At 36.0% G+C, this 25287-nt stretch overlaps 3 protein-coding genes across 5 annotated transcripts; all 3 read left to right on the top strand.

Annotated features, from left to right (window-relative positions):
* Positions 1–1748: 1748 nt before the first annotated feature.
* LOC129440133 (alpha-1-antiproteinase) lies at positions 1749–4998 on the top strand. Its single transcript, XM_055199248.2, has 5 exons — positions 1749–1901; positions 2102–2748; positions 2863–3142; positions 4254–4398; positions 4517–4998. The coding sequence occupies exons 2-5, from the start codon at positions 2139–2141 to the stop codon at positions 4706–4708; spliced, it is 1227 nt and encodes a 408-aa protein (XP_055055223.2). The 5' UTR covers positions 1749–1901; positions 2102–2138; the 3' UTR covers positions 4709–4998.
* A 1285-nt stretch (positions 4999–6283) lies between these two features.
* On the top strand, positions 6284–8338 carry LOC129440135 (serpin A3-2). Its single transcript, XM_055199254.2, has 5 exons — positions 6284–6393; positions 6569–7197; positions 7277–7544; positions 7694–7838; positions 7950–8338. The coding sequence occupies exons 2-5, from the start codon at positions 6591–6593 to the stop codon at positions 8142–8144; spliced, it is 1215 nt and encodes a 404-aa protein (XP_055055229.2). The 5' UTR covers positions 6284–6393; positions 6569–6590; the 3' UTR covers positions 8145–8338.
* On the top strand, positions 6351–24650 carry LOC129440138 (serpin A3-1). Of its 3 annotated transcripts, none has more exons than XM_073860508.1 (5): positions 6351–6393; positions 22904–23523; positions 23603–23870; positions 24012–24156; positions 24258–24650. In XM_073860508.1, the coding sequence occupies exons 2-5, from the start codon at positions 22926–22928 to the stop codon at positions 24450–24452; spliced, it is 1206 nt and encodes a 401-aa protein (XP_073716609.1). In that variant the 5' UTR covers positions 6351–6393; positions 22904–22925; the 3' UTR covers positions 24453–24650. The 3 variants fall into 3 exon arrangements, with proteins under 3 accessions (XP_073716609.1, XP_055055235.2, XP_055055234.2); XM_055199260.2 differs by lacking the exon at positions 6351–6393 and adding an exon at positions 17562–17784; XM_055199259.2 differs by lacking the exon at positions 6351–6393 and adding an exon at positions 22621–22718.
* Positions 24651–25287: the final 637 nt, after the last annotated feature.

Here is a 25287-nt window from a genome sequence, read left to right as displayed (position 1 = left end):
TTCAGCTCTACTTCTGTGATGCTCATACGTACAGTGTGAATGCTCTAACCTGCTAACAACATTGTGTAAAACTGGACTTAGGAGTTATGTGTCTGAAACTGCAGAATAGCATCTATTTACATATATATCTATGGTGCTATGTGGTGCAAAATAGTGGAGGCATGGACTAGTTAGCACATTTATCTCAGTACCTCAGATTACATAAATGGGCGGAGAGACGGGGACTAATTTACATATTCATAGATCTGTGTATCTTAAAGGATTACTCAACTTTCTTAAAAATAAAATCTAGACCCCCATGTCTTTAAAAATGTTGTCTTCTTTTGTTTTGTCGAGAATAAATACATTTGTTTTAAGAAAAGCATTTCAGGATTTTCCTCATTTTAATAGACTTTATTGGACCTCAACACATTACAGTTTAAATGCAGTTTAAAATTGCCGTTTCAACGCAGCTTCAAAGGGCTCTAAATGATCCCAAACGAGTCTTAAGGATCTTATCTAATGAAACAATTGACATTTTTGAAAAGAAAAAGAAAAAATATGCACTTTTAAACCACAACTTCTCGTCTTGCACTATTCGTGTGACCCGCCAGTGCGACCTCACGTAATGCGCCATGTTGTCCATCTACTATAAGTGAACCCTATATGGCAAGTATTGGCTTAATTGTTTTGATAGCCTGTGTGTTTGTGATTGAGTCAAACGGGAAAATGATCGGGATCGATACCGCGGCTCCAACTCATGATCACTACTATGCATGCAGACGCTGGCTCCGGTTCAATGAATAGATTTTACTGAGACTGAAGGTTAACGGGCTGCTCTCTCTTAACCCAGCCTACGCAGTGATCTGTGTGCATTTCAACAGCATGTGGATCAATATGAACTCATCCTTATCTTTGTTGACATGTACCCAAATGTTTGCTACCCACAGAAGATTATAGGTCATGCAAGGGCTCTTAACCTGGGGATCACAAGACAGTTCCTAGAATTCTGCTATAAAGATATAAAAATGAGAAAATTCAACTGTTTAGTTTTTGGGGTTAGTTTACTTACATTGGTAGCATCGAGCCCTGTTGTCCATCAAGATCAAATGATTAAAAACGCCATCCACACCAGTACCGAGGCAACAAAATTTTAAACTATGTGAACTTAAACTTTGATCTATGTGGCGAGACTCTGATTTAAGCTTTAATCAAATTTGTCTTACTACTGATTATCAAGTTTAACAAACCAGTGTAGGCTTTACAGTGTTACATAATGGTTTAAAATTATTCATTAATTTCTATAATGGAATAGTAGTAATGGAATAGGGATTCGCCCATGCTGATCAAAATGTATAATCATTTCTGCTTTGTTTATGCTTTGGTCAAATATGTAAATTAGTGACTAGTCATCATACTGTATGTGTCATGATGAAACGCACACAGTCACGAGACACGATCAATTATCGTCAACAAACGAGATCATGCCGGCATTTTTAAGTGTACTGAATCTTACTTTAATTCAGTCTTAATGGATTTATTAACCACCTGTAGTCATATGGATAACTTAAGTGGTGGATGGTTGAATGTGCTTTTTGGATGTTATTGTGTAAGAGTCACAATATCATTCAATATAAGTCTGACTGTGTTCAGTTAAAGAAAGAAAGCTTCGGATGGCATGAGGGTGAATAAATGATAGTCAAATTTTTACTTTTGGTTCATCTATACCTTTTAATTGGGTGGTTGTACTGATATCTCCACCTGTCAGGGAGTTTCATTGATTATACCAATTATTGTTTACTCTGAGTAGTTAATAATTGCATTAAGTAAACAGAGTAAAGGTTGTTTTCTGATACAACTAAGGGCCATGGGCTTTATAGTTCAGGTCAGTTTGTGAAAAGTGAAGGCAGCTGTCTGGACAGGTGGTAAATTTATGTTAACATATTGAATTGTACTTTATAGTGTTCATTAAATCATTCAGTATTGAGTTCATTGAAAAAATAATGTGATTAATGAAAAACTAAGCTATGTTCATCACTGATTACCATCTTATAAACTGTTTAGGACGTCTTTGTGTGTCACCAAACTATTGTTAAACTCTGTTACTCTTGTGTTTCCTCAGGGCCTGAGTTAATAAATTAGCTCAACGAAAAGGAATCATGGAGAGGAACATCATATATTTGTGGATTTGTGCTTTGGTAATAGTTCATCCGGTCGTCCATGGAAACCAAGAGACTTCAGAGAGTCCTCTCAGTGAAAAGCTCCCATCATTGTTAAAGATGAACAATGATTTGGCTTTTGATCTGTACAAGAGGCTTGTGGAATTGCCCGAGTATAAGTCCAAAAACATCTTCTTCTCTCCATTCAGCATAGCCATGGCCATTTCTGAGCTGACTTTGGGTGCAGGTGGTGATACCAAAAATCAGATTCTTAATGGGATTGGCTATAACAGCACTTTCTTCAGTAATAAGGAAATGCACGAGTTGTTCCACAGTCTTTTGGAGGAAATCGATGAGAGGAAAGGGGTGGACATCGATGTGGGTACTGCTGTTTATGCGAGCGAAGGATTAAAGGTGATTCCCGAGTTTTTCGAGAAGATGAAGGACTTTTATCACTCGGATGGTTTTACGGTGAATTTCGGCGACAAGTCAACTGTCGATAAAATCAACACGTATGTGAAGGAAAAAACACATGGCAAAATAGATAAAACTGTTGAAGAGCTGGATACTAATACTGTGATGTTCCTTCTCACTTACATCTATTTTAAAGGTAAACTCAGACACAATAGTCACACACTCTTGTAGTTCTTGTAATGTAATTCTTTCAGATCTCTTTCAATAACACTGCTCTTGTTTCTTTTTTTAAATGTTTTCTTTTTTAAAGGAAAATGGGACATGCCATTTAACCCAAGCAAGACCAGTGAGGGCAAATTCCATTTAGATGACACCACCAGCGTTCCAGTTCAAATGATGCACCAAAGCGATTTCCTCAAATTTCATTATGACATGGATCTTTCTACCAAAGTCCTCTGTCTTGACTACAATGACTCCTTCGCCATGTTTTTGGCTGTCCCAGATCATGTTAAAAATAAGACCATCACTGATCTGGAGAATGCTGCCTCTACACAACAAATCGAAAAATGGAGGAAATCATTTTTCAAAAGGTTCAAAAAGTCTATATTAAGAGCCCCCAAAATAGTGCACTGTAAAAAAAGGCAGCATTTTTGTCAAATCAACATATATTTTATGTTACTTTAAAGGAACACGCCCAGATTTTGGGAATTTGGCTTGTTCACCGTATCCCCCGGAGTTGGATGGGTCCATGCATGCCTTTTTCATCTCCGTGCGTGCTGTGGCTCTGTCTGGCGCAGCCCCTGCTGGCTTGGCTTGGCGCAGGGACTGGAGGTGAGTGGCTTCAGCTAGCATACTGCTCCGAATAAGTGACAAAATAACGCAAACATTTTCCTATTTATATGTTGTAATTTGTAAAGTCACACCGTGTACAAATAACAAGGTCATATGAGACACAGCCATCTTTTAACAGTATACATACAGGAAACTAGATTCTTAGAAGGCGAAGCACTGCTACTTGGGCGGAGTTGTTTTGTCACTTATTGGGAGCAGTGTGCTGGCTGGGGCCGTTCACTTCCGGTCTTTGTGCTGGGCTGGGCTGGCGGGGGCTGCGTCGGACAGAGTTGCAGCACGCGCCGAGATGAGAAGGGTATGTGTGGACTTGTCTAGCTCTGGGGGATACGGTGAATAAGCTAAATTCCCGTTTAGCGGCTGTTGCATCTGAGTTCCTCATATGTTCTCTCCTTACCATTTTTCACAACTCCCTGAAGCAACACGCATGGAATATTTAATTTTAATGCTTAGGGGGCGTGTACACCAAAGCGTTTAACCATGTCTGAAATTGTTAAATGATACAACAGTTGTTTGTTGTAATATTTGTCCCACCTCTCCTTCACTGTGATTGGACAGTCGACTGAGAAGTGACATTGACAAGCTGAGGGTTTCACTCAAAGTTGAAAATTTTTCAACTTTCGGCACTGAGCGTAAAAAGAACGCTGAGCATGGGCATTCAGAGCAAAAAAAAATGTGCAAAGCACAAATCCAAAGTTTTTGAAAAGCGCCGCACTTCCATTAAAAACAATTGAAAACATACGCCAGCTGCCCGCATAAACACTTTGGAGTCTTTCAACTTCTCTTTTATATCAGCACTTAATGACAAAATATAAAGATTTTTCTAATTATTTACTTGTTTTTGTCTTTCAGAAAAATTGACATCTATGTCCCAAAGTTGTCCCTCAAATCATCATATACTCTGAATGATGTTTTGAAGCAAATGGGAATGACTGATATGTTTTCAGGCAAAGCTGACTTCTCAGGAATTTCAGAGGACAGGATGATGATTTCAGAGGTATCTTCATAAATATTTAGTTGTTAAACTACATTAGTAATTTATTCATGAGTTTGCTATTGCAGAAATTTCGGTGCAGAAAAAGAGTTGTAAATAATCTTCATGATTTTCTTCAGAGGTTATGCATAAAGCCTCTCTGGATATGGATGAAGAAGGAACAACAGCAGCAGCAGTGACAACAGTTGAATTCAGCAGAATGTCTCTTCCAGCGCAGGATGTGAGATTCGACCGTCCCTTCATGGTTTTCATCGTTGACCAAAAGAACGACAACATCCTCTTTTTTGGAAAGGTTGTCAATCCAACAGATTAGAGTCAGCAAATATGTTAAAGGTCCACCTTTCTGATGAGTTTAGATCCAGCCTAATCAGTGAATCAAGCTCTTTGAATTCAGTTGAAGATTACGTCCAGGTGTGTTGGAGTAGGGTCTGACTACACCTTTGTAGAAAAGTGGACCACCAGGTTAAATTAATGATCTGGAGATTTTGTTGCAAGATCTGATATCTGGATTAGTTAGCGTATACTTTTCTGGTGATTGTTATATGTAGCGTATTTGAAACGATATGTCGAAAAAATATTAAAAACTTTACACCACTGCTTAAACAGCCTTGTGTCTTACATTACTTAAGAACTACATTTGTGATATTCCTCATGCACTACAATTCTGGAGCAGAAGATCGAATCTTATCTTCTAATGTTATACCAAGCTTACTTTTTCACGATTTTTTTCCAAAAATTGTGTCACATGTAGTCACTCTATAGCCATTATAGCCATTGCTATTTTAACACAGCAGTAATAACTATTGTCACATTGAAAATAAAATGCCTAATGGACTTACAGGAAAATATTACAGTACTACAGTGCAAAGAAAGGCATAACTCATCACCTTTTGTCTAATTCTTTAACAAATCCAGGGGCGGGTGCAACAAAGTCTAAGTTTTACATTAAATATTTATTTGCAGGCTTTACGATAATATACAAAAAGCTATATTATACATTATAGAATTGATCTCAGAATTAACTTGCTGCATGGAGAGCTGGGTAAATTACAAAAAACACAATATAAAATATTAAAAATCACTATAAATATATAAAATCACTAATTCATATATATATTCATATCAAATTATTTTTATATATTTTTTATTGATTGATCACCATAACGTAACATACCATTCAAAGCCCTAATGTAACATACCATACTTTTCCATAACATACCATAAGTTACCATTACGTATACCACACATTGCCATAACGTAACAAACCAAAACATAACATACCATTTATTACCATAGCATACCATATGTGGCCCTATCATAACTTACCTAACGTTGCCCTAATGTAAAATAACATACGTTACCATAACGTAACATACCATGCATTGCCATAAGTTATAAGTTGAATAGTACTCGTGTGGTACGTTAAGTTATGGTAGCGTATGGTATGTTATGGAAAAGTATGGTATGTTACATTAGGACAATGTATAAAATGTTATGTTATGGCCCATAACATAACATTTTATACATTGTCCTAATGTAACATACCATACTTTTCCATAACATACCATACGCTACCATAACTTAACGTACCACACGAGTACTATTCAACTTTTGACTGCAAATGGCACATCTATAAAGTTGGAATTGCTCATTTATCAGATGATTTTATCCAAACAACAGTGCAATCTACACATTTCTTTATCTGTATGTGTGCTCCTTTTAGATTAAACCCATGACCTTTGCAATTCTAACATAAGGCCCTTCAACTAAACCCCAGGTGCCTCATTTACGAAGCGAATTAAAGGTAGCAAAGTATTTTTTATAATGTAGGATCTTTTTTTGTTTGCACTGATTTGTTTTAATAAAGTTAATAATTACAGTTTCATTGCAAAATAGCAGCAAAGTAAACAGAGTAAAGGTTATTTTATCATCTTATTTAAGGACACAGCTTTATTCTGCAGTTCAGTTTGGGGAAAGAGACGACAGCTGGCTGGACAGGTGGGAAATCTGTTTATTCAGATGAGGAATCTATAGGATAAATTCATACATTTGAGCTGCAGCAGGGAGTGTTGGACATGACACAGAATAGGTTTTGTTTGTCACTAATAATTTATTGAAGCATTTGCTGCATTTTATTGTGTCACCAAAATGTGTTTCTGTTATGTTTCTTCAGGGCCTGAAATTAATACATTAACATGAAGAGGAGCATCATATATTTCTGGATTTGTTCTTTGGTAATCTTTCATCCAATCGTCCATGGACAGGATGAAGCTCCATCACAGAAATCCAACAATCTTCCATTATTGTTGTCCATGAACAACGATTTTGGTTTTCGCCTGTACAAGGCTCTTTCGGCAATACCCGAAAATCAGTCCAAGAATATTTTCTTCTCTCCAATAAGTGTGTCAATGGCCCTTTCTGCGCTGTCTTTAGGAGCTGGTGGTGAGACCAAACAGCAGCTTCACCAGGGCATTGGCCATAACAGCTCTGTCTTAGACACCGAAGAAATGCACAAGACATATCAAAGTCTCTTGGAGGAAATCAACCAGAAGACAGGGGTGGACATTGATGTCGGTACCGCTGTTTATCTGAGCGACACGTTTAAGTCCCATCCTGAGTTTTTTGAGAAGGTAAAGCAGTTTTACCTGTCAGAAGGCTTCTCTGTGGACTTCAATGCCAAAGAAACCGTAGAAAAGATTAATGCATATGTAAAGGAAAAAACACACGGCAAAATAGATAACGTTGTTGAACATCTAACTCCTAATATGAAGATGATCCTTCTCACTTACATATATTTTAAAGGTAAACCAAATGCATGTTTAAAAGTAAGAATCTCTGGTAGTTTGATCTTTTCTAACAATAACACTGCTTCTTTCTCAAGGAAAATGGGACATGCCATTTGATCCAAAAATGACCCATGAGAGTAAATTTCATGTGGATGCTGATACAACCGTTCAAGTACAAATGATGCACGAAAACGATGAATTCAAAGTTTTTTATGATACACACCTCTCCACTAAAGTCCTTGCTCTCGACTACAATGACTCGTTCTCCATGTTTCTGGCTCTCCCAGACAAATCCATCACTGATCTAGAGGCGGCTATTAGTCGTCAAGACTTTGAAAAGTGGAAAAACGGAGTTTCGAAACGGTTTTTTTTTTTACTTTTTTCCCCACTGACCTTTGAACTGCTATATATATATATATTTTTTATTAGAAATATATTACATTAAAAATAAAAGTCCATATTCTTACCATTCTCAAGAGACTTTAACACAGGCACTTTGTTTTGTCTTTTAGAAAAGTTGACGTCTCTGTCCCCAAGTTGTCTCTTAAAACCTCATATACCCTAAAGGAGATTTTGAAAGGGATGGGAATACATGAAATGTTCACGGGTAATGCCAACTTCACAAGACTTTCAGCACAAGGTTTGTCCGTTTCAGAGGTAAGGGATTTTTTTTGTTAGTTACACCATATTTTATTTGCTATAAGTCCTATCAATCCTCTTTATTTTGTTTATTTGAATGTTAAAATGGACTTTGTGATTTGTTTTTAGGTATTGCATAAAGCGGCTCTGGATGTAGATGAAGAAGGAACCACTGCAGCAGCCGTGACTGTGATTGGAGTAGGATCTGCTGCTCCCAATCCAATGAACTTTTTCGTATTCGACCGTCCATTTATGATCTTTATCGTTGACCACCAAAATTCAATCCTCTTTATGGGAAAAATTGTCAACCCAGCAGAAAAGTAGTGCCGACATTCAAGATGTTGTAAGCAGTGTGAGCCAGCAGATGGCCTTGATGTCATGATTTTTTTGCTGCAGTTTGTTCAAATGTTGACATGATGTTGCAACAAATAGCAACTTCTGATAATACACTGTCTGTAAACATTATCTACAAACAGTCAAAACATGTCAATCATTTAATAAAGACTGGTGCGTCTGTACATTTACTTGTTTAAATGTCTTTTTTAAACCACATTTTCTCCCATACATTGTCAAAAAAAGGTACAAAGCTTTTCTGTCACTAGGCTGGTACCATTAAAGGTTGATTTTTGTACATTTATGGCTATACAATACAACACATAATGTTGTACCTTTTGGGGTATATTATTATACCCTAAAGACCTGGGCCCGTATGTATAAAACATCTCAGAAATGCTCTTAAGAATAGTCTTAAGCTATGACTTAAGTGTGAAAAAAAATCTTAGTAAGGAGTAGGACCAGTCTGAGATTATGAGACATTTATAAAGAAGCTGAAAGCAACTTTCAGTAAAGTGTAAGACTCATTCTTAAGTGCTGACCTTAGTGCTGCAAACTGAGTACTACAATGATTTTAACCTAAAATGGCTGCCCTTAACCTCTGAATCAGCCAATAGAAAGCCAGCAACGTTATACAGTCACAGCAGCATGTGACACCAAACATTTATGAATCATGAAGACATTACAATGATATTAGTATTTAAACATTTTAATTTAAATTTGCTTCTCAAAATGTTTAACAAATAAGTACATACATTTATTTTACAGGATTTTGCACCATTTTGATTAAGTTTCAACATGTTAATGAAATAGACAAACGTAATGCTATTTAAAAATTAAGATGATGAATCACATCATTTGATTTCACTCACAAGGTGTTTATAAAGAAAAGACTAAAGTTTGCAAACACTTAGATAAAAGATACTTTGATGATCAAGCCTAAACAAGATGATCACGTTAAGTTGGATTTCTCCACTTAAACACATTTGTAATTTTTGCCATCATTGTCACTTTCACCTTTGGCTTGTTCACTGCTAACATTGTTTTGTATCAGGGTTGTATACTCGATTAATATCACTTTACATGTTATAGTGTCACTGCAATCTTGTAGATACTTCACATTTTTTATTGTAGATTTTATTTACATTTTATGGTATTTTATTTACCTATCATAAACTGTAAAAATGTAAAAGCAGCTCTACTTCAAATTGAACTTAATTCAATTGGTAACACCTAATATTTAAGTTGAAAAAGCGTTCAATTTTTAGGCATTATCAATAATTTGATCCAACTTTAACTTTTTACAGTGTATATTATTCAAATTTATATACCATGTAAGTATATACCATTGCTGTCTTGATAATCCCATAAAAAATCTTGGTACTGTGCAAGCACTTGAATAAGTTTCACTAATAAGCATCTTATACTGTATATTATATTGTGTAATATAATATATATTGTATAAAAATCCTATACTCTTTATATTTCATGTTATATTAATTCCTATCTACTGTCTATATACTACTAACATGTATTTATTGTACATTATCTGCTCTGCAACAATAATTTTTTTCAAAAAGCTATAGAAATACATTTGAATTGAAGTAATTCTAACAAACTCTTTGTTGTAAAGTGCATGATCCTCTGCCTCTCTGCTGCCCTCTTGTTACTCTTAACTAGGTTAAGAGACCTCTCCAGCTCTCTTAAATAATTTAGGAGCTGAGACCTAGTCGTAACACTTAGGAGGCTTTATAAATCAAACTTATTCTTAAGTCTAGGAACAAGAGTAATAAGGTCTCAGATCCTAAATTATTTAAGAGCGCTGGAGTAGTTAAGAGTGACAAGAGGGCAGCAGAGAGGTGGAGATCACCCTTCTGTGTTTGAGTGCTGAGAATGCCCTGATAAGTTCATCTTTGTCCAGCTATTTTGTCACCTCGTGCTCAATTGAAATCTGAGCGAGAGCTGACGGTGCTATGTAGTTCACAATTATAAAAAACAGTTTACATACTGTGATGCGGGAGCAAAACAAGACGATTCCCTATCCAACAAATCACCAGGAAGATAATAAAACATGGCACATCATCATCCAATTCACTCAGAGAATACACAGAGACGTGCTGTGGAGGATGACAAAGGATGATGCTGTCTGCAAGGAGCTTAAATTTAACTTTATTGAAGATCTCTGCAAAGCTGACAAGGAGATGCGAGCTGCGCTGTGGCCAAAGATAAAAGAAGCTAGAGAAGCTGGAAAGCGTGCGTATTACAGAGGAGGAGCCGGATACATAAATGGTCAGAAAATCACTGAGGAGCATGTAAGGTATACAATCAAAATCTGAGTTTTTAAGTTCTGAAAAGACTTTTGAATGTTAACATCGAGTGGATCGAACAATTGAAGCAATTGTGCACAGACGGGACACAGCTTTTTTTTGTTTTATACTTACTTCCTTTACCAATCTATTGATATTAAACTATTAGCGGTTGCTAGGTTGTTATGAACGTTCTTTTTTCATGTATTTCACTTAATGCTAGAGGCTTAAGAGACATTGTTAAGAGAAAATCTATTTTTCTTTTCTGTAAGGGCGAAAAAGCAAACATTATTTTATTACAAAAACGCATTCAAAACCTGAAGATGAAAGATTTTGGATAAACCAATGGGGAGACAAAATTCTTTCTGATCACGGTTCAAGCAGATCAGCAGGGGTTGCCATTTTGTTTTATAACTCTCCTGGTAAATTAGTGACATCCAAGTGCAGTAACAATGGTCACTGGCAAATTTGTGTTTTAAATTAGGGATGCACCGATAGGATTTTTTTGGGCCGATACCGATACCGATTTAAACAGACAACTTCTGGCCGATACCGATGCCGATACCGATATTAAACACTTGTATACAATACTAAACAGTTGGTCTATTAGCTAGTTTATTTCTGCATCAAATTATTTTGACTGAACATGGATTGGATCTAATTAACATTCAACTGACCAACATAATAAGAGAGGCACAAATTAAGCTAAAACAAATATAATAAGACAGCATGACAACCTTTAAAGGTGGTTTTAGCTATTCAGCATTTATTTTATTAACAACATTAACTCATTTTTTACATATAATGGATTTCTTTATGCAGTTAATTAATAAACAATCGGTATCGGCCTTTCACGTGCTATTGCCGATGGTTTCAAATTCATCAAATATCGGCCGAATAATATCGGCGGCCGATACATCGGTGCATCACTATTTTAAATATTGATGAACAATACAATATTTTGGTCAACATTTATGGATTTAATAATTTGGTACAAAATAGACAGCTGATTACAGAAGTTTCTAATGCCATGGAAAATGTTAAGCTCATGTACCCAAATGCGAACATAATTATGGGTGGTGACTTCAGTATGGTCAATGATGAATGCCTTGACAGATATCCCCCCGGTTGTACTCATAACTCTAATAACCCAATCTTAACTAGCTTGTGCAACACACACAACTTAGTGGATCCCTGGCGCTTTAAACATCCAAACTTGAAACAATTCTCCTGGTTTAAACCCAACCATGTTAACAAATCAAGAATAGACTTTTGGTTGGTCTCTCTCTGTATTCTAAACTTTATTTCTGACTGCTGCTCCTCTAACTGATCACTCTGTTATTAAGTTCAATTTCAGGAATCCTAACGTTTGTTACAAAAATAAAGGATAATGGAAATTTAATTCTAGATTACTTAAATACCAACTATTTTATGATGGCTTCAAAACAATCATCTCAAATGTGATGACTGATGATTCTGTAACATCTTATGTCTCAAAATGGGAATTTCTTAAATTTAAAATGAGGGAAAAATAATTAACAAAAGTAACAGAATATCAGAAATTAACATCATTAAAGAAATAAATGAATACTATAACAAAACATCACCAACAGAACCTGATAAACAGAAATTACAGACTCTCCTATCTGAATTAGATGAAACATATCTTCGAAAGGCTGAAGGAGCTTTCATTAGGTCTAGGGCAAAGTGGATCGAGGAAGGGGAAAGAAGCACATCCTATTTTTGTCGCCTAGAAAAAGCAAGACAAGAAAAACTTCCAATTAAAACCCTATTAATTAATGATCATCTTATTTAAGATCCTGCAATAATAGCTAAGGGAGTTGTCTCCTTTTAGAAACTCTATACTTCAAACTTCTCCTCGGTTGACGCAGATTATTTTTTCAGCTGTATCAAAGACTTGGTTCCACAAATAGATGACGAGTATGTGGCTTTGTGTGACGCTGATATTTCTCTGGTTGAGTTGGATTCTGCAGTTGAAAGTTTGTCCTTTAACAAATCACCTGGTAGTGATGGTCTCACAGCCAATTTTTACAAACATTTTTGGGAGATACTGAAAGACCCTTTCCTTTTTATGATAAATGAAGCCACAGATAAGTTAGAATTCCCTCCTACAATGAAACAAGGTATAATAACGCTAATTCCTAAAGCTGAAAAGGACCCCAAAATCTTAGATAACCTTAGGCCCATCACGTTATTAAATACCGACTATAAAATTATAACCCTCATTTACGCCAACAGCTTAAAGACATTTCTTAATAAAATTATAAATGAGTCCCAATATGAAGGGTAGATCCATCCACAATAATATTTGCTTAGTGCTAGACATACAGACATCTAATAGAAGATGATGGTTATATTCTTTTTCTGTTTTTTTTTTAAAGCCTTTAATTCGATTGAACATCCTTTTATTTTTCATTGTTTAAAATTATTTGGATTTGGAAATACGTTTAGGAGCATTATAGAGTCTCTTTATATTAATTCAAACAGTTCAATCTCTTTACCAGGAGGAACATCACCTAGATTCTCTATTAAGCGTGGTGTTAAACAAGGATGCCCTATTTCCCCATTTCTTTTCATATTAACTACAGAAATGCTTTCTATCTATATTAAAAATTCAAACATAACTCCCCTAAAGATTCTAGGACAGTCAATAATCATCAGTCAGTTCGCAGATGATACCACCATTTTCATGAAGCAGCTTGCAGAAGAACCAAAAGTATTACAAATAATTCATGTTTTCTCTAAAGCTTCCGGGTTAAAACTAAATTTAAAAAAATGTCAACTAACTGAGACTTACAACATTCCCATTAAGTCTAAGGTTAAGTATTTAGGAATGGTTATCTCTAAAGACTTAACTGAAAGGGAAAACACAAATGTATGGAAAGTAATTTATAAATGCACATTAAAGCTCAACTCTTGGCTATTGAGAGACATTAGTTTACTGGGTAGAGTTTTTTTTACCAAAATTGAAAGTATTTCTAGATTCATTTATCCTGCATACTCAACAGCTATATTTAACAGGGCTATTAAAAAGATAAATCAAGTCAATTTTGGTTTTATTTGGAAAAAGAAAGTCACTATATTAAGAGGGTAGAGATGATCAAAGATACTAAATATGGAGGTCTAAATGCCATAGATTTTGACTCTATAAATGGAACCCTAAAAATCAAGTGGTTGAAATCCTGCTTAAACAATAATAGTTTTTGGTTTCATATCCCCAGAGAACTGTTCATAAAATTAGGAGGATTAGAATTGTTACTTAGATGTGATTACAAGGTTCAACACCTCCCAGTCAAATTATCTAATTTCCACCGGCAAGTACTGTTGTATTGGAAAATTTTATACAATCACAATTTTTCACCCCATAACATACGGAATAACAGATATATTACTGTTAAAAACAAATCAAAGTATGATAATGTCTGGATGGAAAAAGGTATTTGGTCTGTTTGTCATCTATTAGACAATAGTGGTTGTATTATGTCATATGAGTTTTTGTCGTAAATATGATTTCAATTGTAATAGGATTACATTCATATCGCGTCTCGTTCGGCCGAGCTTTGGCGCTTCTACAAGCGCGAATGCAGCACGAGTCCAATCATAAAGCAAAGTACGTTAGAGAGGCGGGACTTAGGAAAGGTAAAGCCAATCATATTAGCGATGTGAGTTTTGGAGGCGGGACTCATCTGTTAACCGTTTATGTACCACAAATAGCGCTATTTTTCTTTTTATAAGAGTTTAAATCTCATTTAAATGATTATTACTGAATAAATTCATGTTAAATTAAATAAGTAACAAGTAAAAAACACAAGAAACAGACAGACATCAGTGGTGATATGAATAAAGATCATATTATTAAAAAATAATAAAAAAGCACCCCAGAAAAAAAGGGCACTTTTTCTCCAGGAATAAAAAGGGCAGGTGCTCAAGCCCCCTTTGATGTCTATGTGTGCACGTGCCTGAGCATAAGATAAGTGAAACTTATTCAAGTGCTTGCACAGTACCAAGATTTTTTATGGGACTATCAAGACAGCAATGGTATATACTTAAATTAAATGGTATATAAATTTGAATAATATACACTGTAAAAAGTTAAAGTTGCATCAAATTATTGATAATGCCTAAAAATGTAATGTTTTTTTCAACTTAAATTTCTCAGTTTAAGTGAAATAATTAAAGTTAAAAAAATTAAATATTCGGTGTTACAATTGAAGTACGTTTTTAAGTAGAGCCACTTTTACATTTTATGACAGGTAAATAAAATACCATAAAATGTAAATAAAATCTACAATAAAAATGTGAAGTATCTACAAGATTGCAGTGACATCATACAGTGAAACACCCTAACCCTAAGTGATATTAACACAACCCTGACCCAAAACATAATGTAACTCTGTCTGACGCAGCCCCCGTTAGCTTAGCTTAGCACAAAGACTGGAAGTGAATGGCTCCAGCTAGCAAACTGCTCCCAATAAGTGACAAAATAATGCGAACATTTTCCTATTTATGTGTTGTGGTCTGTATAGTCACACTGTGTACAAATACCAAGGTGATATGAGACACAGCCATCTTTTAACAGGATACATACTGGGAACCAATGTTCCCTATAAGCTGCGCGCGCACGGCCGCGCATGCCAGTCGAAGTGGCCGTGCAATAGATTTGTCAGACCGTGCACATTTTTCAGACTGCACAAACTATTTTTTTTCAGGGGTTAAACATCTGAGCATCAAAGGCGATGCAGGCTAGGTAATAAACATTTAAATATACGGAGATCATATGATAACCAAGCCGGATGTACGTTAGAATATCCTAGGTTACTCTTGGCGTGCCCCGGCAAGCACAGTAGGCTACCATTGTAGCTGCCCCCTTGTTTTCTTAATAATAAGCAGAGAGTCTCTAACAGGGCCCGTATGTATAAAACATCTCAGAAATGCTCTTAAGAATAGTCTTAAGCTATGACTTAAGTGGCAAAAAATTCTTAGTAAGGAGTAGGACCAGTCTTAAAAAAGGAGGCGTTTATAAAGGAGCTGAAAGCAACTTTCAGTAAAGTGTAAGACTCATTCTTAAGTGCTGACTTAAGTGCCGCAAACTGAGAACTACAATGATTTCAACCTAAAATGGCCACCCTTAACCTCTGAATCAGCCAATAGAAAGCCAGCAATGTTACACAGTCACAGCAGCATGTGACACCAAACATTTATCATGAAGCCATTCAAATTATATATGTATTTAAATATTTTAATTTAAATTGCTTAAAGAAATGTTATTACAAATAAGTACATACATTTATAAGATAAAGCTGTATAATGTATATTGTACATTAAGTTTATTAAACTAATTATGAAAAGAATGTGGTACAACATGTGTTTAGTTGTCGTATGTGAGGTAATCTTGCTTATGCTGGTAGTGAAGGCTGTCACGGTAGGAATCCATTGTTTACTCCGTGTCGTGTGTGTGTGCGCGTGTGTGCGTGTGTGTGTGTGTGTGTGTGTGTGTGTGTGAGCGAGTGTGTGAGTGAGTGTGTGTGTGTGTGTGTGTGTGTGTGTGTGTGTGTGTGTGTGTGAGAGTGAGATTGTGTGTGTGTGTGTGTGTGTGTGTGTGTGTGTGTGTGTGTGTGTGTGTGTGTGTGTGTGTGTGTGTGTGTGTGTGTGTGTGTGTGTGTGTGTGTGTACATGGTAAATATCACGTTGTGGGGACCAATTGTCCCCACAAAGATAGGAATACCAGTATTTTTGTGAACTCATGGGGATATTTTGATGTCCCCATGAGGAAACAAGCTTATAAATCAAACACAATTATGTTTCTTGAAAATGTGAAGTAGGAGAAGGGTTTCTGTGATGGTTGGGGTTAGGGAATGGGGTAGGTAAGGGGAATAGAATATACAGTTTGTATGGTATAAAATGCATTACGTCTATGGAATGTCCCCACAAAACATGGAAACCATGTGTGTGCGTGTGCGTGTGTGCGCGCGCGCGTGCGTGTGTGTTTACTCACCGCTCTGACATGTGCTCGTTAGAGTGATCCCGCTCACCTGGGTGTTGTCTCTCGCTCCAGCTGATCATCATTGCATCTCCTCCATAAATACTTACATGATGACTCTTTGTTCCCTCCCAGATTCTCACTCTTTGTTTGGTTCCTGTGTTGTGTGGATTACGTGTCTTTAGTTTGATTGTTTATTGTCGTCGTCGTCTTCCTGTGGATGTTCCCGTGTTCAGTTTGGATCTTCACCATAGTGTAGTGGTGGGCAGAGCGAGGCTTCGTGAAACACTGAAACAGTTGAATCAATTGTGCCGTATGTTTCGAGGCTTCGAAACATCAATCCGAAACCGCCTCCACAGGGACACCTAGCGGTCGTTTGCATGTCAGCAGCCTTGACAAGATTTTAGACGAGCGCTGACAAATTGTATTCCACACATGTTGTTAGATTGACACACAATTGATAGGACGGGAGAGTGGATAGTGCTCTCGACTCTCATGCGTAGATCTTAGGATCGAACCCGGGAAATCCATGCGCTACGTCATCATAATAAAATGCTTTTTGTTGTTGTTTTAACAACTATATGAGCTTTTAGGCTCACAATTGTCGATAACTATAGGCTATTCGGGTCTATTTAATAAAAAAAAATGGAATAGAGATATACCAAATAAATAATAAGAGATTCATAAAATATATCAAGCCATAATATGCCACATTGTTTACATATAAAGATCTTTATTCAAATATATAAATTGTTGATAAACTCAACCAGCTTCTTTTTTACATATCATTTCTCCAGCCTTTGAAAACATTCTCACACAAGGGACACGTTTGCTGGCATGCATTTTTCAAGTGTTACATACCTATGAGGAAAAATGACTTCTTTTCAGTAATTTATAGTATTTGATCTTGCCAAAAACGCATCTATGAGGTATTGTCAGATTTGTTACCCTGTCAGTTTAAGATTCGACGCAGATTCGACAGGTACGCCACCTTTCGAAATACTTGTGAAATGCACCGCTTGGTGTTTCGAATCACTTCATCACGTGACATGGGTGTTTCGAATCACATTTCGGAGCAGTGTTTCGAAACATTTACGCTTCGGGATCTCGACACAGTGTCGAAACGTCAGTTTCGCGGGAGCCATCCTTACCATTGCCAACAACACCGGACATTTCCTGCTTGGTCATTTAATCTGTCATCTGTCTCTTTATTTTAATAATCATTGTTTGTTTTCACGTACATTTGCTTCCGCGCAGTTCGTGCCATTACAAAGGGCAGTGCGTATGACCGCTTTTATATGAGAGACACATCCTGATTTTAAAGGTGATGTATGTATGCATGTTTCTTTCAATGCTGACATTAAAATAATAGTTATTTACTCTTTAAACATTTTTGAGATTGTGTGTGTTCTTGTGGCACATTTACTTGTAATATCAGACTAGTATTTTTGTTATGTTGTAGGTGGATCATAGCTCTAAAAAGTTGTATAGCTGCAGGTCAGCCATTGGCTTGATAACAGTGACGTTTATGAATAAATCTTTCACCAACCATTCACGTATTTACTGACAAAACGGGTAGCTTGAGCAGAATCGTATTAAAACTTCTGTCAAATCATGTTTTACATACAGTATGTAAGCAAACTCCAGTCTCATATCAACTTGTTTTGTCTCTATGACAGACATCCCAACCTGCAAAAAGTCATTTCAGGGAGGTATCCCGAAGCCCCCCCACCCCTCAAAAAAATAAATAAATAAAAGAGGACAAGGATATGACATTTCAAGATATAAAAGCATAATATTAATTTCTAGAGGCTTATGCAATTATTGGTAACACTTTACTAGGTCTCATTTGTTAACATTAGTTAATGTATTAACTAACATGAACTAACCATGAGCAGTACATTTGTTACTGTATTTGCTAATCTTTGTTAACGTTAGTTAATAAAAATTCAGCTGTTCATGGTTTGTTTGTGTTAGTTCACAGTGCATTAACTAATGTTAACAAGATTTGAATAATGTATTAGTAAATGTTTAATTTAACATTAACAAAGATAAAAAATGCTTTATAAGTGCAGTTCATTATTAGTATATGTTAACTAATGTAGTAAAAACTAATGTTAGCTAATAAACCTTATTGTAAAGTGTTACCCAATTATTTGTTAATTATATTATGTAGATCACTTTTACTATTTATATAAGCTGCTTATAATATTTATATAAACTGTTTTATTTATATTCTATTGCAGCTTTAAACAGGTCTAAGTAGTTTGTTGTTTTCATGTAGCCTTGGCAACTAGTAGCCAGCCTGAAAAATATGCACATGATATTAAACTTGTTGAACTCACCTCCGTTCGGGAGAAGAGATAAAAGCCCGCCCACACTGACAATTGATTGGTTGATTTACCGGAGCAGGCCAATCAGGATGCTCTCTGTCTTACATGCGCTTAATGAGGCACACTAGCACACACACGCAAGGTCCCTCCCTCTCTGGCGTGCGCGTGCTACTCTTTCTTGCTCGCTCTATTAGTGATGGGAAGTCCGACTCTTTTTTGTGAATCAGTTCTTTCGGATAGTTCGTTTCAAAGAACTGGTTCAAAAAACCGATTCACCAGTTCTTAAACGTACTTTACGTAATGACGTCATTCGCATCTAATTCTATCATCCAGGTGGGTAAAATACATAAAAAAATTCGTAAAATACATAAAAAAGTAAAGTCGTGTATGGTTGATTTATTATTATTTAGTTGTCCAACTAAAGCACATTCAAAAACTTTTAACAGAAATCATGACCAAGCTCATAACAACTTAAAATATAATCTGCACACACAAACCTAACAAATAAATTTTAGTCAAAACTGTGTTTAATATAATTAGCTGTACCATGCATATTTCGCGTAAGTTTTATGGTAAAATTAAATAAACTTACTTTATGTCTGTCAACCATCTTAGTTCGTGTAGGCTACAGTGTTAGCACAGCAACTCACTGATGTCCGTACTGTTTGGCTCACGCATGCTGCTCAGTATCCACAGTTCTTCAGTTCTTCGGACGCGTCCGATAGAAACTGTTCTCAAATCAGTGAACTGGTGACTCCATAAATGCAGCAACCTGTTCCTGACTCGAGAGTCGCTGTATCGTGCTTTTCAGTAACACATGCGCAGTATTAACGGCTATTCAAGTCGGACGCGTCCGATAGAAACCGTTCTTGATTCAGGTATTCATTTTAACGGTGACTCTGGAACACCAGTATGTTTGTTGCGCATGCTCAGTATAAAAAAATCACCATGTGTCGGTTCAGTCAGTGATACTGTTGGGGAGAGCTTCTACGAGTTTAGATACGGATTACTCTCTCTTAATTAGAATCGGAATGACTGTCGAGCACATCTGAAAGTGAGTAACTTGTGGATCATTACTGTCTCGAGACACAAACTTTTTAAACGATTCAGTCCGATTAGGTGTACTGATTCAAGTCGTTCACTGAAAAGAACCAGTTCAAAAGAACGATTCGTTCACGAACTGGACATCACTACGCTCTATAGATTCCGGGAGATTTTAACTAATTTGCGGGCATCAGGGAGCCGCTATCAAAATGCGGGAGACTCCCGGAACTTCCGGGAGACTTGGGATGTCTGGTGTTTTGATGTTGCATAATGTCATGATTTTAATTATTTCATGTAGTTGTTGTCTATTTAGAGTTATTGTCTTTGCCAAATTGTATTGTTAATTTGTTTAATATTACAGCAGTAATTTAACATCCATATCTTATTTGAGTAGTGATTTCTTGGAGTTCTGTTTTTAAACTGTTAAACCTTATAAAGTGCTATAAATAAAAAAAACAAAAATATAAACAAAAATAATCATCCTGACTGATAAATGAAAGGGTTCTATATAGAACCATCTAAAAAGGGTGCTGCATTGTTACAAGCTGAAGAACCCTTATTTGGTAGAACAATGTGTATTATGTTTAGTATACATGAAAATGCAACCCTTTCTCTGACCATGTATGAAAAACTCTGACAGGTTTATAATCAATAAAAAGACAAGAATTATGTTGTGTTGTCCTAATGTAACAGACCTTTCAACATTCTGTATCTGGTTTGTTACAAAACCCTGCAAAAAGAAATGCTTATAGTACACTCTTAAACCGAATGTGTTAAAATAACACATCTTGTGTCTAGTTAAGGACAACACATCTAATGTGTTGTCCTTAATTTAACACATCTCTGTGTTATTTTTAGAACAACACACTTTGTGGTGTTTTAACACATCTTGTGTTGTCCCTTTTATTTATATGGACTCAAAATCAACACGAAATGACACAAAATGTGTTAAAAATAACACATAGTGTTAAATAGTTTAACACAAAACAGTGTGTTAAAATTAGAACATCCAGGATGTGTTGATTTTAACACATTTTTTGTGTTAAAATATTTAACACATAATGTGTTGTTTTTAACACATTATGTGTCATTTGAGTTCATAAAATATAAAAGGGACAACACAAGATGTGTTAAAACAACACAAAGTGTGTTGTTTTAAAAATAACACAGAGATGTGTTAAATTAAGGACAACACACTAGATGTGTTGTCCTTAACTAGACACAAGATGTGTTATTTTAACACATTCATTTTAAGGGGCTGTCCACACGGAGACGCGTATCACTGCATACGTATAAATTTGTTATCGTATTGGCGTTTCATCCACACGGATCCGGCGTTTTGGGAGACTGAATCCGCTATTTTTTGAAAGCGGGTCCTAAAGTGGATAAATCTGAAACCGACACCCTTGCGGTTTCGTCTGTACAGCCAATCCGTATATTTTGTGAAGCGAAAACGTCATCACATCACGTGTCGGAAGCGTTACACGTAACAGCAACAAACATAACGGCGGACTACGTGATTGTGTTCGTGCTACAGAAGCTACTAAAGCCTACTAGCTTTATTACAGCAAAATCTATTGCTTCTATGCAATTGTGGTGACCAATAAGCGATAATGGACAACACCATACGTTGGTTATGCGCATGCTCAAAGTCTTCTTCTCCGTGTATAGTGTATATCTGTGGCAGAGTTACAGCGCCCCATACTGGTCCGGCATATATACTACACCGCTTTCAGTCGGTTTCAGTGGTTTCGTGTTTACGGATTATTTTTTTAGAGCAAGGAAAAAAAATGATCGGATAGGGAATGCACCGACTTCGTGTGGACATAGCCTTAGAGTGTAACAATAAAATAATTTGTAAACTTTTGAACACCACATTAATTAAATAATGTGTAAGCTCTTGTGGGCCACATAAAATGTTGGGTGGATTTGTAGGCCTTCAGATTGACACCCCTGTTTTATTGTAATTTTCTCTTTATGCAATTCAAATATTTTTGTATATTCCCATTCAAGCTATCAATTACAAAATATTTAAATTAAATGGTTTATGCTTTCACTAATTTGATAAGAATATATTTATATGAGTATTTGGCCCGATGTTGTTAAATGCGGAAATGCGCTACCAATTGCTAATATTGAAATACAGCAACTACTCTGTCTGACAAAACCTTGCACAATTCAGATATGACATCCTCGTTCAAGTTATGAAGAAGCCATTTAAATGTTTATTTTAACATATGTTCATTTAAATATTTTGTAATGCAATGTTTTAAACACATGTTTAGTAAATTAAGTATTCCAACTCTGAATCTGTCATTCATGTGTTATTGAAAGTCTTTTAAATAGTTATAGGTAAAAAAGGACAAGTTAAATTAGTTGTAGTGCAGATTCAATATACTGGTAATGAATTCTCTAAGAGTTTATATTACAAGTTTTGACTGTAAATGGCACATTCATAATGTTGAAATTGTTCACTTATCAGATGATTTTATCCAAACAACAGTGCAATCTACACATTTCTTTATCAGCATGTGTGCTCTTTTTAGATTGAACCCATGACCTTTGCAATTCTAACACAACGCCCCATCAACTTAACCCCAGGTGCCTCATTTACAAAGCGTGTATCTCTGCTGTAACCAATGGTCAGAATTTAAAATAGGAAGTTGAAGTCACTTGCGAAGCCATTGTAATTTGTTTTAAAAATTAAGGCAAAGTATTTTTAATAATGTAGGATCTTTTGTACTGATTTGTGTTCATAAAGTTAATAATTACATTTTTCATTGCAAAATAACAGCAAAGTGTAAAGGTTCTTATCTTATTTAAGGACACAGCTTTATACTGCAGTTCAGTTTGTGGAAAGAGACGACAGCTGGCTGGACAGGTGGGAAATCTGTTTATTCAGATGAGGAATCTATAGAGTAGAATTGGATAAATACACACATTTAAGCTACAGCAGGGAGTGTGGGACATGACACTGAATAGGTTTTGTTTGTCACTAATAGTTTATTGAAGCATTTGCTGCATTTTATTGTGTCACCAAAATGTGTTTCTGTTATGTTTCTTCAGAGCCTGAAATCAATACATTAACATGAAGAGGAGCATCATATATTTCTGGATTTGTTCTTTGGTAATCTTTCATCCAATCGTCCATGGACAGGATGAAGCTCCATCAAACAATCTTCCATTATTGTTGTCCATGAACAACGATTTTGGTTTTCGCCTGTACAAGGCTCTTACGGCATTACCCGAAAATCAGTCCAAGAATATTTTCTTCTCTCCAATAAGTGTGTCAATGGCCCTTTCTGCGCTGTCTTTAGGAGCTGGTGGTGAGACCAAACAGCAGCTTCACCAGGGCATTGGCCATAACAGCTCTGTCTTAGACACCGAAGAAATGCACAAGACATATCAAAGTCTCTTGGAGGAAATCAACCAGAAGACAGGGGTGGACATTGATGTCGGTACCGCTGTTTATCTGAGCGACACGTTTAAGTCCCATCCTGAGTTTTTTGAGAAGGTAAAGCAGTTTTACCTGTCAGAAGGCTTCTCCGTGGACTTCAGTTCCAAAGAAACCGTAGAAAAGATTAATGCATATGTAAAGGAGAAAACACACGGCAAAATAGATAACGTTGTTCAACACCTAACTTCTGATATGGAGATGATCCTTCTCACTTACATATATTTTAAAGGTAAACCAAATGCATGTATAAAAGTAAGAAGCTCTGGTAGTTTGATCTTTTCTAACAATAACACTGCTTCTTTCTCAAGGAAAATGGGACATGCCATTTGACCCAAAAATGACCCATAAGAGTAAATTTCATGTGGATGCTGATACTACCGTTCAAGTACAAATGATGCATGAAGAAAATAAATTCAAAGTTTTTTATGACCAACACCTCTCCACTAAAGTCCTTGCTCTCGACTACAATGACTCGTTCTCCATGTTTCTGGCTCTCCCAGACAAATCCATCACTGATCTGGAGGCGGCTATTAGTCGTCAAGACTTTGAAAAGTGGAAAAACAGCGTTTCGAAACGGTTTCTTTTTTACTTTTTTCCCCACTGACCTTTGAACTGCAATAAATATATTTATTAGAAATATATTACATTAAAAATAAAAGTCCATATTCTTACCATTCTCAAGAGACTTTAACACAGGCACTTTGTTTTGTCTTTTAGAAAAGTTGACGTCTCTGTCCCCAAGTTGTCTCTTAAAACCTCATATACCTTAAATGAGATTTTGAAAGGGATGGGAATGCATGAAATGTTCACGGGTAATGCCAACTTCACAAGACTTTCAGCAGAAGGTTTGTCCGTTTCAAAGGTAAGGAACTTTTTTGTTAGTTATTATTGTCTACATCATATTTTATTTGCTGCAGGTACTTTAAATTCTCTCTTTTTTTTTGAATTATGAATTGTTTTTAGGTAGTGCATAATGCGGCTCTTGATGTAGATGAAGAAGGAACCACTGCAGCAGCCGTGACTAGGATTATGGTGGAAAGTTGTTCTTACAATCCAATGCACTATTTTATTTTTGACTGTCCATTTATGATCTTTATCGTTGACCACCAAAATTCAATCCTCTTTATGGGAAAAATTGTCAACCCAGCAGAAAAGTAGTGACGACATTCAAGATGTTGTAAGCAGTGTGAGCCAGCAGATGGCCTTGATGTAATGATTTTTTGCTGACCTTTCTGCAGTTTGTTCATTGACATGATGTTGTAGCAAATAGCAACTTCTGACAATACACTGTCTGTAAACAATATCTACATACAGTCAGAACATGTCAAGCATTTAATAAAGACTGGTGCGTCTGTACATTTACTAGTTTAAATATCTTTAACCAAATTTTCTCCCATACATTGTCAAAAAAGGTACAAAACAGTACCTTTTCTGTCGCTAGGCTGGTACCTTTAAAGGTTCATTTTTGTACCTTTATGAGTATACAACAAATAATGTTGTACCTTTTGGGGTATAATATTATGCCCCGGAGACCTGTTGTGTACCTTAAGGAACAATTTGGTACCAGTTAATTGATAGGTGTACAAAACGTGTTTCTTTAAGGGTACACAATAGATCCTTGGGGTGAGGTACCCCAAAAGGTACACCATTGTAATATGTTTAGTATACATAAAAACGTGCAAAGTGAAACATTAGGGTACCCTCAGCGACCTTTTTTTTCTGACCGTGTATGATAAACTGTGACAGGTTTATAACCAATAAAAAGACGTAATTATTATGTTGTGTTGCCTTAATGTAACATACCATATGTTACCATAACGTAACATACCATTCAATGTCCTAATATAACACACCATACTTTTCAATAACATTCCATACATTACCATAAGGTAACATACCATACGTTGCCATAAGGTAACATACCATACATTGCCCAAATGTAACATACCTTGCCATAATGTAACATACCATACCTTGACATAACATACCATGT

The sequence above is a fragment of the Misgurnus anguillicaudatus genome, chromosome 22 (genome assembly GCF_027580225.2).
Source record: "Misgurnus anguillicaudatus chromosome 22, ASM2758022v2, whole genome shotgun sequence".
NCBI classification, from domain to species: Eukaryota; Metazoa; Chordata; class Actinopteri; order Cypriniformes; family Cobitidae; genus Misgurnus; species Misgurnus anguillicaudatus.
The sequence above is the reverse complement of the archived record's forward strand: the minus strand, read 5'-3'. Positions and strand labels throughout refer to the sequence as shown.

Coding starts and splice junctions, on each gene's coding strand:
- LOC129440135 (XM_055199254.2), top strand. CDS start 6,591: ATGAAGAGGAGCATCATATATTTCTGGATTTGTTCTTTGGTAATCTTT. Junction 7,198..7,276: donor CACTTACATATATTTTAAAG/GTAAACCAAATG, acceptor TTCTTTCTCAAG/GAAAATGGGACATGCCATTT. Junction 7,545..7,693: donor AAAAACGGAGTTTCGAAACG/GTTTTTTTTTTT, acceptor TTTGTCTTTTAG/AAAAGTTGACGTCTCTGTCC.
- LOC129440133 (XM_055199248.2), top strand. CDS start 2,139: ATGGAGAGGAACATCATATATTTGTGGATTTGTGCTTTGGTAATAGTT. Junction 2,749..2,862: donor CACTTACATCTATTTTAAAG/GTAAACTCAGAC, acceptor TCTTTTTTAAAG/GAAAATGGGACATGCCATTT. Junction 4,399..4,516: donor ACAGGATGATGATTTCAGAG/GTATCTTCATAA, acceptor TTTTCTTCAGAG/GTTATGCATAAAGCCTCTCT.
- LOC129440138 (XM_073860508.1), top strand. CDS start 22,926: ATGAAGAGGAGCATCATATATTTCTGGATTTGTTCTTTGGTAATCTTT. Junction 23,524..23,602: donor CACTTACATATATTTTAAAG/GTAAACCAAATG, acceptor TTCTTTCTCAAG/GAAAATGGGACATGCCATTT. Junction 24,157..24,257: donor AAGGTTTGTCCGTTTCAAAG/GTAAGGAACTTT, acceptor AATTGTTTTTAG/GTAGTGCATAATGCGGCTCT.